The sequence below is a fragment of the Thermobia domestica genome, chromosome 15, assembly GCF_964235325.1.
Source record: "Thermobia domestica chromosome 15, izTheDome1.hap1.1, whole genome shotgun sequence".
In the NCBI taxonomy this organism is placed as follows: Eukaryota; Metazoa; Arthropoda; class Insecta; order Zygentoma; family Lepismatidae; genus Thermobia; species Thermobia domestica.
The window spans coordinates 97191396-97205814 of NC_137468.1; the positions used below are offsets into that span (position 1 = coordinate 97191396).

The window sequence follows — 14419 nt, forward strand, 5'->3', positions numbered from 1 at the left end:
CGTACCTGTTTTGTTCATTTCTTTGAAAGGTGAATAGTTTTCAAAAGTAACTTTTAATTTTCAAATATCTAATATTAAAGATCGACACGTTAAAGTAAATATAAAGAAAACATGAACAGCAATATCATTTGATTACTAACTTTCTGTTCGTGCTGTGTTCTTCTACAGGTGCAGACGCTCATTTATTGTAGTTTTGGTAATCTTTCACAGTTCCATTCCAGTTTCGATGTTTTTGTTGCATTGTTTATGTGCACAGTAAACACTTCTATTGATATTCTAAATAATTTTGATTCATATAAAATTTGTGTACACTCCGAGCCAGATCTGACAAAAATATTTCTAAAATTCCTCATAACAATGCTTAACTGTGATGTGTGATTTTGTGTCAAATTCTGATGGGGGAAAATTTCTCGAGTGTTAATTCCGCAATTCTTAATTACAAGTATCTTAATTTCATACTAGCAAAGAAGGGAGAATATTATATTCCAACTTTGAGTAACTATTGAAAATGTTATTGGAAAGCTGTTATGGGAATCACATTAAAAAGTTTCTAGAAGTTTCTTTTATACACCATTAATAGTGTTCGCTCAATCAGAGATAAGAGTTTGTCCAAATTTTCCAGTTCTGGTCAATCACATCCAAGCATTGGTTACATTTCCCGTGTGTGTTCTTTACCATATATCTAGTAATTGTCCTTTCATTTTTCTATAATTTATCCTGATATTTGCGTATCAATCATAGTTACTGTTCATAGGTGCTCCGAGGAAGATTAGTGGAATTATAGTGCGTAATTTTGCTAGTTCAAAGTATTAGTGTGTAATTAATTTCATTGTGTGTAATTATTGTTTCACTGCATTATTTAACTTCAAACCGTAACTCAGGGTCTCTATTAATAGTACAAGATTTAAATGTAGTAAAGATTAATATTATGTATTACAAAATGTAACTACTTCAATCTACTGTGATTGATTTTGTGCCCTTGAGTAAGGCTAGCCATTTTCGGGCAAAAGCCACGACAACGTTTTTCTTTCGGGAAAAGACACGAAATTCTCGAGCGGAATAAAATCACGGAGTTCTTGACAAAATGGTGGAAGATACAAGAGTGAGGGGGAAAATTACTACCGATGGATGAACGAAGATTCACATAAACTTTTACCAGATCTTACACAATTAAATGTTATGCACACACATGACAAAGAAGCGATAGATGATAGGCAAAGTTTTTTTTTTTTTTTTTTTGGTGTGCGTGTGTATGTGTGTTCGGACAATAATGACTATGCGTAGTTCCAAATGCTTGCGAAATTTCAGACAATTATTCATTTGTCTTGCTTAATTTGGTTCACAAAACATACCTTAACGAAAACCGAAATTCCAATTCATAATTATTCACTATTAGCGGTTGAAGAACCCAGCCACGACTGGGAAAAATTTTAAAAGGCTACTGTCTCTCGAAATTGACCAGAACACGCTGTATTTGTAGCCATAATAATTATGCCCACCTAAAGTACACAAGCACCAAGGAATGCAACTTCGCTCACAAAATACAATTTTTGAAGGTACTAAGAGTCCATTTTATTGTATGTAATGATTTTGTTAGTTTGATTTGACTTTGGTCCCTTTCAACAACGAGGCATTTTGCGAGGTAAATCTATAGCTTAAAACATTAGCCCTTGGCGGATCACGGGTCTCTCGCACCGATGGCGCATACGCTATTCACATAGCCACGAGGGAGCTCTATAGTGATTTTGTACTAGTACACTTATTCTTAATCTATACCAAATGCCCAGTGTGCGGGAAAAGTTCTAAATAGCCTACACTTTCTTTCCTACAGTTACCTAAAAGTATCAAGTCTAAGGTTGAATTTGTGTACAGAACAAAGAAAATACATATATTCAGGCTTATGTTATATTACTCTCAGAATGCACGTTCTTCGAGTGGGAAACCCAAATGAAATTCATATCTTTGAAAGTGACTAGAAATAATCTACATAGCCTACGGTTTCTTTCTTACAAATATGCTTACATAGCAGTTGAGGAATGGGTCACGAAGTTCATGGTCCCCGAAAGACCCAGAGTGCTCAGATGTATGACTCACCAGACCCGGTGCGCGGTCAGACCCATGATCCGGTATGATCCGGGACTTAGAGTGACCCAAACAGACCCATGACCCGGTGACCTGGTAACTCCGGTGTAATCCGGAAAGTTCAATCGAGAAACCTGTAAAACTTGTCGTTTAGAGCATTAGTTCTCAATCTTTTTGATTCGAGCGCCCCCTTGAGTGAACAGAATTGTCCTGAGCATGCTCCGCCATCTTAGAACTAGAAAAAAAAATTTCGAATCTTAAAATCAGCCTTGATGACGGAAAGTGAAAGAACATTTTCCTCCTATGATCTGTCTTACGTTAGCCATCTTTTTCCTTATACCCCCTCAATCCGAAAAATGAATTTTTTTCCATTAAAAAAAATCTCACTTTCCAAACGAAATGGACCAACGAGCGTTTTTTTGGCCGACTTTTTTTTTTAAAGTTAAACCAATTTTTGTTGTCGATCGAATCTTTCATCATTACAAAATTGATATAAAACTCAGGATATAAAAGTTCAAACAGTGTAGGTTTTATGACGTAGCTGATCAAAAGAAATACTGAGAAATTATTGAAAAGTGCTAAATTAACCGTTTTTCTTCCTATTCCTCAGAATCATTAAATCTTTATCTACTGACTGGAAAATAATAACATTTATTAAAACGTGTAAACTTTTGATAATTTTTAGAATGGATAATGGCTTTCGTCCAATAATAAGAAAAAAACAGGTCATGAGATCTTAGACGCTCCTTAAATAGTCTATTGCCCTTTTTGTTGCAGCGGCCCTTTTAAAAGCGAGAACGCTTCCTGGCTGTGTGTTTATGTAAGTCTACGTGGAAAACTATTGCTTTACAATATAAAAGATAGCGCTGATTCCAAGCAATGTTTTTTTTATTTTTTTATTTATTTTATTTTATTTTATTTATTTTTTTTTTTTTTTTTGCATAGCCTTAGGTTTGTATCATTTTCCAGTATGAGAAGGCGAGTGAACATGAAACTATACCTGAAATACTCAAGACAGGGTATACTACTTAAGAAATGCCACAGTGGAAATGAAACAAATGAATGTTCGAGCTCAAGTAGTGAATGTCATTAAACATAGGGTTGTGTTAGTTTTAAGTGGAACAGTTAAGGTAGAATCCCGGTAGGCTAAGAAAATCTCCAAAGAGAAATGGTTTTAGTAAAGAGTTCAACAGTTTACTACCCTGCTCCAGAAATGTTTCCTACATATCACCATATCTTCTTTCTTTTTTTCGTAAAAGTATTCGAAAATGTTTTGCGCTCTCAATTTATTTACAAACCACGTAACTTCCATTTTTCCTCCCAAACTATATCGCTCCATGCATTCATTAGTGTCACCTCGACCCACGTGCTTTATACGTTACCATAAATTTGTATAAAGCTTTCGCAGTATTATCTCTGCAGGGGATCGCTTCGTTTCTCCTTGCGTTATTTAAGTCATCTGTACTTGACATTATGTAGAAATCGTTGACATGCTCAAATTACTAGACGATTCACAGCTATTTTAAGTAGTCTGACGAGATTACAGTGTTTTTGCACTGCCAAGCAGCTCGTAAACTAATTTCAGCATATTAATAAAAGTTTCATCATAAAACTTACTCCGCACAAGAGAAAATTGCTATCTAAAATGGAAAATGAAATACGTACATGTATTTACTTGAAATGTTCCGCTGTTATGTTCTGTAAGCCACAAGTGACGGTTGGTAGGTTAAATAAGAGTTTAGTTTTCCTTTCAGTACCGACAGCATATTAGGTGTGCATCTATAGGAAAATTAACGTGAGATCCGAACAACGACATGAGATCTAGCCGGGATTCGAACCCGAGTCAAAAATTATGGGTTTCAAGTGAATCTTGAAGGAAGAATTGGTAGAAAAAAACGAACTAGCATAATGATCTCTAAAAAAAAAAGAACACGTACACAATGTCGTGCATATGGACCTGGATCGAACTATGGACATTTCGCACCACGAGCCATGGATGTTTCGCACCAATCATATGAAAATACAAACTTGTGGACTTGTCTTTCTATAAGAAACTAAGTATTTTTAAGGCATATGGATCAGGCTGTTACACATGAACTTAAATGTTTACATTATTGCAGATTTTAGGTAAATTTTAATATCATAACTATTAGACTTTAAAATAATTTTGTTGCATTATGTACTTTAGTTCTAAAATATCATTACATTAACTGTCATCCGTGAATGAGTACCCTTAAGACGGAGCAGGAGTGAATGAAACTGCTGTGAATTAAGGATTTTAGATTTAACACGAACCATAGGCACTTTCCGCCTTATGCAGAGTCGTTTTGACGCATGATTAGCTCTCATACTAAACGCCTGACTACTGCAGGAAACATATGTTAGTCGAACTCTTTAGTATGGTACTAATCACGTTACAAAACGACTCTGCACAAGGCCCTTTATTTTTATTATTATACTAGCTGAACCGGCGAAGGTTACGTGGGTCTCCTTGCCACTTTTTCACTATACTTGTATATGTCCCATTACAGACATAAATGATGGACAGAAGGACTCACAAAGAGAGTGAACTGCTATAGACAAATATACAAAGGTAACATTTTAATACATAAATGTTGGGTTAAGGTCATGATTCCGTACTTGGAGAACTAACAGATGTTGTCAAATAGAAGTACCTTTTCTCTATAAATGCATATTCGACTACGTATAATTGCTGCTCTACAGACCTTTGAAGCTGCTAGCAGATATTAGGTTTAGCCATTCAGATGAAACTAAAGCGCCTGCAATGTCCGTCAACCTGGTATACGTAACTTTCCTACTGGTTGCCTAGCACAAGGATAATCGTAATAAAGGTATTAGCAATAATGTTATCATTTTAAATGGACTCTGAAACGTTAAATAGACAACTACGGGAAAGTCTTATTATTATTTCAATAAGAACTGGGAAATCTACATAGAATTTGGAATCGACTAGCGAAAACGACACGTTTCTGCAGCTTGTAATCTCCGAAATTACAAATATACTTGATACACATTTACCATCCGAAACATCGTGACCACCTATATAATATTGGGTATATTCACCTTTGGCCCACAAGACAGCAGAAACGCGGTTGGCATGGAAGCAATGACATCTTGGTAGGTGGCTGGAGGCATGGATCATTACATCTACATACACAAGCCACTTAACTCTAGTAAATTCCTCGATTAGCTTGAATCTGACGTTCAATGACATCCTAAAAGTGTTAAAAATTGGGTTGAGATCGGGTGAGTTTGGGGGCCATTGCAGCAATTGAAATTCACTACTGCAGCACAACGTTGGCCAACTCCTAAGGAGCGATGTTCTACTGAAAAAATCCATTTCCAGAAATATGTCAGTCATAAATGGGTACGTGATTAGATATAATCTGCCCATAGCTAGGAGCCATCATGGTGCCCTTGACGTTCATTACCAGCCCCATGCATGATCATATCTAAGTTCTCCAAATCATAATTACGCCACCACTGGCCTGTTGTTGTCCTACTGTGCGCATCTCGAGCATCTGTTCCCCTGAAAGACAGCGGATGTCATCAGCGATGTGATGAAAGCAGTATCGGATCATGCAACGCTGTGCCATTGCTCGGCGATCCAATCACGATGGACACGTGTCCATTTCAGTCGTAACCACTGATGCCGCGGGCTTAAGATTGATACGCGTGTGGGATGTCCGCCCCGGAGGTCCACATCTAACGGTGACCTGTATAGTCAGACACACTTAGTTTTGTCCAATGTTAAAGTCTGTTAAAGCCTGCTGTTAATTTCGCCACAGCTTGAGTATTATTGTACCTACTTCGACAGTATAATTTTTTCGATTGGAAGCATTTGAAAAGTGCAGGTGTGTGCCGCCATCACCACCAACTTCGTGTGAGCTCGAAGATTACATTGCAGCTGCACTTACAACCATTAGAAGGAATATGCTAGGGTGGATGTGAAGGAAAGAGACTACTGCAAAGATGTGTGTCATGTGACGAAATGAAGCCAAATCGAATATTTGTAACAGCAGTTTTCGTAATTTTAATGTATCATTCGTTATTCTATGTGTTATAAGTTTTTCTAAATATAGCCCTTTTTAAACCCACTCAAGAACCCCATCAGAAAATCTGGAGTATATATAATTCTGAATTCTGTATACTGCATAGCGTTTCAGCAAGAGCTCCCTTCAACAATGGATTTCGTTCGTATTTGTCACTAATATGCCTAAGTGCTTTTCTTTATGTCCACTATATTATTAGTGTTACTGATTAATATATTTCCAATTCCCTTATTATTATTATTATTATTATTATTATTATTATTATTATTATTATTATTATTATTATTATTATTATTATTATTATTATTATTATTATTGTGATTACCATCTTGGCTGTTCGTTAGATGTTTTCTTTACGTTTACTTCCATATTGGTCTCTACTGTACCTTATATACATAACATTTACCCTCCAAACAACCACGTTAAACTGACCAAGCTTAAATAGTCGCAACAAATAAACATGTACTTTTTTCCCCCGCTATTTTGACAAATGATTTGCTATTCAGAATTACATTTGTTTGCTTAATCTAGCCATACTTTTATTTTATGTATGTGTATCCGAGAATGACTTTAAAATAAGGATATCACGAGTTTTGAGTTGACAATTGTCACACACAGATAATTGGCCAACTAAAGTTTATCACCAAAAGAAAATGCTCATATTAATGGTTATGAGTGGTTGATTTTGACATACCAATAGATGATCCCGCTTAGTATGCAGACATACAAATACGTAACACCTGCTCACACACTCTAATACTCTTTTGCCGAGACTTGCAAATTGTAATTTCAACACATATCATATATCTCATTTATCATGTCACTCAACCTGTGCCATATCCAGCTAGCGCACATGTGAAACCCTATTTATACTTATTGGTTCTGTCTAAGCAGATACAGACCAGACGATGACATGTGTGTTAGGGGAAGATTAACTCATTCCTCGTGTATTTGTGTGTGATGTGATGTTGCATCCAATTGACCTCACGTCTAGTTATTCTTTCAGCACACTTTTTGACACAAATTCAACATCTTTCTTTTTTCTTTCCTTCTTTTTTTTTTCGTAAGAAGTATGTGCGTCAATGAGCATTGTGTCACCGTTAGGAAAACGAAAACTGCAATAATAGATACAATTTGCTAATTAATAGTATATTTTGCAACTTGTAAATACACAGTACAAAAATAAATAACCATATCTTCCAGCGAAATAAAATTTATCAATTAATATTGGCAATGAACGACATATCTTGGCGTCAGAGCTGCTTTTTAATGTGACGTTTGGTCAGTGCATGGACTGCTGTAGCCGCTATTTCCGAATTTATAGACTTGAGTTGGCTGGTTGCCTCTTAATTCACATAGGTCCCCTCATTGCTCAAGATACCGAGTTAGCAGTAGAAAATTCTGGTAATTTATCAGCGATTTATTGTAATTGAACTGTAAACCCTTACAGTAATTATGTGGAGAAAAATAAGTTTTGTCCTCGGTGGATTGCGAAAACTACGTAGCAACATTTTTGAGCTCCAAAGAATAATAGATATAGTAAACTTACCTAGGCTGTTGTTGATAGTTATCGAAATATCCTTATACAAGTGGACTTACTGATTCTAGTTAAGTGTGGGGTCCAGTGAGTAGGATAATATAATGTGTAATTTTTATATTTCTAGGAACAAGAAATTTGAAGTTATGGCGTCTGAAATGAGTGAAATTGTCGAACTTACCTCATCCTTAACAAACTGATTGGGTCTCCGAAGTGTTAATCCTATGTGTGCCCAATAAGAATATTTTTACGATCGTCTTCTGACCACGAACGAGTGTTGGGTGCATCATCATGACCCAGAAACTAAAGTTACAAGAAAAGACTGGGAGTATTCCTACAATCCCATATCCAAAAAAGCTGTACGCAACGCACTACCAAGAAATTCATGTCTTCGGTTTCTTTGACTGTTACATGTATAAAATTTCTTCTATGTACTTGCAGTAGATAGTTAAACAGAAACTTTTCATATCGTGTTAGGCTTATTAGATAGGCCTAACTACACATAAACATTCTCATATGTAAGTTATATATTCATACTGCAAACAAGTCATTATGAAAATATACCACTAGACATGTACTTTAATACCAAATAAGATTTTCACTTAAAATGACATCAATATAAACACATACATAAAATTGAGGCAATACAAACGAATACTTAATATAATCTTGTAAAAGACATATAAACGAACATAATAAAGAACAGTGAATACAATTCTTTCTTCTTTTCATCTAAATTTTTATATTGTCATGAGTCAGTACCTACTAACGCACTTAACACATCATCTTAATCTCCCAACAGTGACATAGACTTATTCCTCATTAATTACTTGGTCACTTGTATGGTCAAAGAGTGACGGGGAAATAGCTAGTTATTATAGGATGCTGCTCCAAGAAGTTCGTACGCTCTGAAGCCAAAGTGCCGCAGCATATTCAGCAGAGGCGTCTGCCTGTTAGTCGACATTGCTTCCGCTTACAAAGACCAGGAAACCTTGAATGTTGTACAAAGACTCAGTTATCAGCTCCTTCATCATCCGCCGTATTCTCCTGACTTCGTGCCGTCAGATTTCTCCTTGTTTTCAAAAATATGAAGTAGTCACTGAAAAGGATATTTTTTCTTTGGACACTGAGATCACCGTCCCACTGTTGAACACAGTTTTTATTAATGCATTATTGTTTAGCCAATGTGGTACGTTAACAAACAAAGGCTGTGGAAATTAAAAGACCATTTGGAGAAGTATGTTACTTTGCAATTCCATGTTTTCCTGAAAATAAAACCAACTCATTTTCCTCCCTAAAGATACCTCAGGGTTTATCTATCTACACAACGACACCGTATTATATAGTATATGTAAAGACCCATTTCGACCCTTTTTTGGTTACAGGGCTTATTCTTGGAGTAAGGCTAATGCTACGAGTAAGGCTAATAAACAAGGAATAAGGCTAATAATTATATATACAAGGAAACGGTGTTTGGAAAAGGACAAACTTCAGTATCAAACTTCTAGCTCCACTCTCTTTACGCGAAATGAAATATTTCAGTTTAGGCTAAAGAAGAGTGTGATCATGAGAAATGAATGAAATGGTGGAATGAAAACAGTGGGAGGAAACTGGAGAACCCAGAGAAAAATCACGAACACAGTGTTTGTCCGTCACAACTGTAGAGAAAGGGGGCGCGAGCTGGGATCGAACCAGGAATCAATCCTAAGCACCGGAGGTGAACGCTCTTTCACTGAGCCACCGCGCCCCCTCTCTACGCGAGAGCAAAAGCTTATTGATCTCTTCACGTATTTACACAAACAACAGAAATATCTATAACGATAATGATAATAAATCAAACTTCTAAATTAAACATTCGACATATGTACTAACTTACCTGTTTACGTTGCGTGAGGTGAGCAGAATTATATCCCGTGACCCTGTATCACTGGGATAAGTTACGATGTTGTATCGAACTTCTATTTTAGAACCCACTAACGTTTGGTCAACACCCTGCAGAGAAAAGAAAAACAACTTTTTAAAAAAGTGTATTCTTTATTGTACAAAACACGTAATCAACACCTACACTAAGATAATCATAAAATAGATTCTCAATTTACTAGCTCACGAATTTGATGCGTGAACTGCTAAACTTGGTTAAGGTTTAATACATCAAGTCATGAAAGAAGTTTATTTTTCTTTTTAACAGATTTACGATAGAGAAAGGTGTTAATCTTACAGGTGGGTTAATTTCATCCACATAAAACATTTCTTCTTTTCGGTAGTGTTTTTCTTTTTCTTTCTCACGTGTTATTCTTTGTAGATTCACAAGATTTAAATCCAATTGAATTGATAATTTTCAAATCGCTACATCATTCAGTTCAATACATTTTTACGTAGTGATCACGACTTCTTGGTTGTTCTGCAATTAATTTCGTATTCACTCGTAAATTTGCAATGTTAAGAATATCATAAAGTATGCTTTTTTTTTTTTTTTTAAGGATACCAATATCATGCATATCCCAACACAAATTTAAAATGTGTTCATGGTCGTTCCATAACTCTCCAACAAGCATCATTATACACTGACCAGCCAAAACATTATGATCACCTGATATATTTTGAACGAAGTGGTTGGGCTGACGCAATTGCTTGCCAGAGGGTGACACGAGTCTCACTCAATCAGTTAGTGTGATGCGTAGGAGTGTGTTTGTGCGTAGGAGGCTGGGGATATATATATAAGGGTTTGAAAGGGGTCAGATTGTGATGGCCAGAGAGATGGGGACGAGGAACATGGAAGCAGCGCGACTTGTCGAGTGTTCGTGAGCTGCCAGGTAGGGAAAGGACAGTGAAACCAGCACTAAACCACACACACAAAAAAAGAATTCCACACCTCATTAGAGATGTCAGACGTCGTAGTCCATCAAGGTCGGTAGAACAGGTTGGGGTGCAAACTATGTGTGTCTGAGCAAACAGAAACAGAAAATTTAGATCTACGAGCGCACTTCGAGAAACCCTGTGCTCAGACAGAGTGAAGCATCAATTACGCTGTGCAACAAATTTTCAACTTCTTTCTCTTTCCTGAAAAGCAACGACTGATTCCTATAGAACTTTTTACACTGATTACAGTGATGTAACTGGAATTTCTGTATCAGCCTCCAATTCTAAGAAATACCCGATTGAAGTTTCATATATAATGTGATTAATATGCTAGGTTAAACATTACAGAGATCGTAAAGACCGTCAAAATTGTGAACGACCCGTATGATTTAGAGGACACCTTGCCGATACAAAGTCCTACTAATGACTGACCATGAGTGCCTCAAGGGAGCATTTGACCCTTGGATTGTCATTTAGAAAAACTGGTTTTATGCAATTGTTTCTACAGTTTGAACGATTTTGTGACAAAATTGCCTACTTTTCAGAGGTTTTATTCTTGGGAAAGATCTTATGGGCGTCTATTTGCGTGAGAATGTTTTTTGTTTGTTTGATGGACAATTGGGGAAGTAGGTTCATCCACGCACCTCATAGTTACATTATAATGAGTCAAAGACCTAAATGCAAATATAAACATTAACTTAAAATGCAAATAAATTTGTATTGAAAAAAAATAGTGAAACACAACATACAGAAGGAAAATAAAATAACAATACTGTACTGTTCCACAAAATGTTGTTATCGGCGTTACCTTTTGTATCATGCTTCACGAACTTATAAACGTTCTTATCGGTGTGTTCTTTTGTACACACCCTCATGTTCTCTTTGCACGGTCCAACAATAGTCAGCTAGCATAGAGACCCTCTCGCATTTCTCCGAGTACACGAATTGTTTGATGAAATCTTTCACCGTGTTCATCTGATACTGCACGTAAGTTTTCGGGAAAGAAGTCCGAGTGACTGTGGAGGAAACGAAGTTTCAAATATATGTAACTACTCATATCTTGAAAACTCAGTATAAGTTGTTCAACAATCTGGGCATATTGTTGAGATTTTGTTTTCCAGAGAATAATTTACGACATTCTTCAGCGTAACCCAAGCTCTTCTCTCGTTTCCGGTCTGTATTTTGTCAAATTTTGGATTTTTCATAACTTTTCTCATTTCTGGTTCAACGAATGTCCCTTCCTTGAGTTTTGCATCTGTGATACGGTGAAATAGTGCCTTCAGATAACGAAAGCAACCACCCTCTTTATCTGGAGCCTTGGCGAAAACCTTCATTTAATCCTAACTTTATGTTTAATGGCGGTAAGTACACACCTGCAGTTCGACTGAGGTTTGTAACTAACAGTTTTCTGTCTGGAAGTCAAAACCTTATTTGGAGGCCATTATTTTGCGTTGTAGGGTAGATCTTTTGCCCTACTCTCCCATTCGCACATAAAACAACAATATTTTGTGTACCTCGATTACATCACGAAACGCAGGGCAAGAACTTTAAAATCACTACAAACGTGCCATGGATGTTGCGCGTACTCAAGGTTTTCAAGTAAAAGCTTCATATTTTATCATGTTTCTTTCATACTTACAGCATAAGCAACCGAAATGGCAGGGTGGCTATTTCGATTGTGTAATAACACGGCTTTTAGACTGAATTTGGAAGAACAATGAATAACCGCCAATCATTCACATCGTAATCAACGCTCAATACAAACATGAGTCCGCAAACATACAAACCTTCGTGAGAGTGGAAAAACTTAACTAGATCACATACCCGAAAGCGATACGTAGTTACTTTTGTATTCTTCTCTATAAGGTTCCATTCTTGTAGTCTCGATGCTAATAGTTCAGCCTGAGACTTGGACAATTGCAAATCCCTAACAAGATCATTTAACTTAATTAGAGATGTTAATTGTGGCTCCGACGATTTTTCAGTATAGATAGGATCTTCTTCTTCAATTTGGGATCACGATCTACGGAAGTAACACATTCGTCAGAATCATCCACCAACCAATTCCTCGATGGAACAGGCACAGTTAGCTCTTTGCTGTGGAAGAGGTCGAACACCGGAATGTAAATTTGGGTATATGATAGAATAACAGTCTGACATGTGTTCTTTCGGCTCATGCCACACCATTGGCACACTGAACAAGCACATGTGGAGCCCATTTCTTTTTATCCTGATCCCCGACTTTGCACTCGAAGTACAATTCATAAGCTTTATTCACAAGCGATGTTACCTGTGTAACACTGGATTTAAATCACTCTCCCACATATGTAACAGAATCTGTTAGAGTTATTCAAGCAATTTCTCGACAGGACTCACTGCACACAACTCGCCCAAATACCTTTTAGAGAAAATCTAAGAGTGATATCCAGCAACACACTTTTATTCTTATCCCTCAGGTTAAGCTGTCAAAAGCTGTATATTTCCAGTGCACAACCTCCCAGTCCTTCCACTTGCAGCAAAATCACAAATAAGGAAGTCTCAACAATGAGCCACAATTCCACAAATACAGATTTTACATAGTGTTGCAACTACACAGCAAGAAGTGTTGCCAACTTGAGAAGGGAAAATTTATTATTAAAAATCCCATTTTCCCCAATTTTGGGAAAATGGAGGCTGATACAAACGAACGACTTATGGCTTTAAGATCAGGGCATAGATTACAACTACAATCAGTGAATAACTTTCAGGAAAGAAAACCACTGTAACACAGTGTTATCAATAGAGTGAAGTTAGTATCTGTCGTGGAGAGTGTATGTACCGCGGTGTCTATCATACGTATACATTTACACGTGAATCTATGGTTATGTAGATAAAAAAAGGAAGAAGGATAAATTAGGATATAAGATAACGCGAAAAGACTTTAATTATGGTAGCTTCGATAGAGGGACAAAAACAATAAAAGAAAACTTAATCGGTCATGCTGCATGCGTAAACAATTTATCTACCAAAACCACACTGTGAAGACGAGGGCAAATCCTATATAAACATGTGTTGCTATGTAATAAATAAATAATATATTGTTAGTGTGTAAGTATCTGTAAGTGGGGAGTGTATTATTGGTAGGGAGTCTTGTTTTCTACGAACACAAATCTGGCTGTCCTCTTGATTCATTGTGTTCGCCTTGTCGCCATCGGTTTGCATCTGAAGCTTAGTCGTCCCTAAGTGATTAGTTGGTAGCTTCTTCTGCTTGATTCTTGGAGTGCCTAATTATTGTGGGTTTGGTGTGTAGAGTTGTCCTATAGTTGTTGAAATTACATTTATTCCTGTGTTGAAGAACTGTCGGTATGTGTTTTTACTATCTGTTGTTTGTTGGAGGTTTCTGCCAAGACTATGAGAATATTTGTTACCTATTTTAGAATCCTGTTTATTGATTATTGTACTCTTTCTTGCATCTACTTCTGTATGGTGTCTGGTCTGAGTCGTTCGTTCTTTCCATAGTGGTTTGTGGATTGTACTAGGACAGTGGTTGTCCAATGGTCTTGATAGGGGGCCAGAATCTGATACTTTGGTATGATCGTTACTTATTATTGATATAGGTGGTTTCTGTTGTTGTGTTGGATAGGGTCTGCCTGGGAAGTTGCTGCTACCAGCTCGGTGCTCTTCCTGAGCACAAGCTGAGCAGAAGTTTCTATTTTGTGGTTTATTGCATGTGCATTCCTGCAGCGATTGCACACTCTTTTGTTTGGGCATCTGTATTTGAAATATCCATATTGGTAACATGATCAGGATCGCATTCTATTGGTACTCTATATTGTATCATTTCTGTTCTGTTTGTATTCCATGCGTTAATTTCTTTAAAATCTTCAGA

The 14419-nt window shown here is 36.7% G+C and overlaps 1 protein-coding gene across 1 annotated transcript in view; it reads right to left on the reverse strand.

The window, feature by feature from the left end:
• LOC145671158 (uncharacterized) overlaps nucleotides 1–14419 on the reverse strand; it is a 2642835-nt gene that overhangs the window by 925364 nt on the left and 1703052 nt on the right. Inside the window, exon 9 of the mRNA XM_081739993.1 lies at nucleotides 9569–9684. Coding sequence (XP_081596119.1) covers nucleotides 9569–9684 — 116 coding nt within the window. The remainder of the gene's footprint in view (nucleotides 1–9568; nucleotides 9685–14419) is intronic.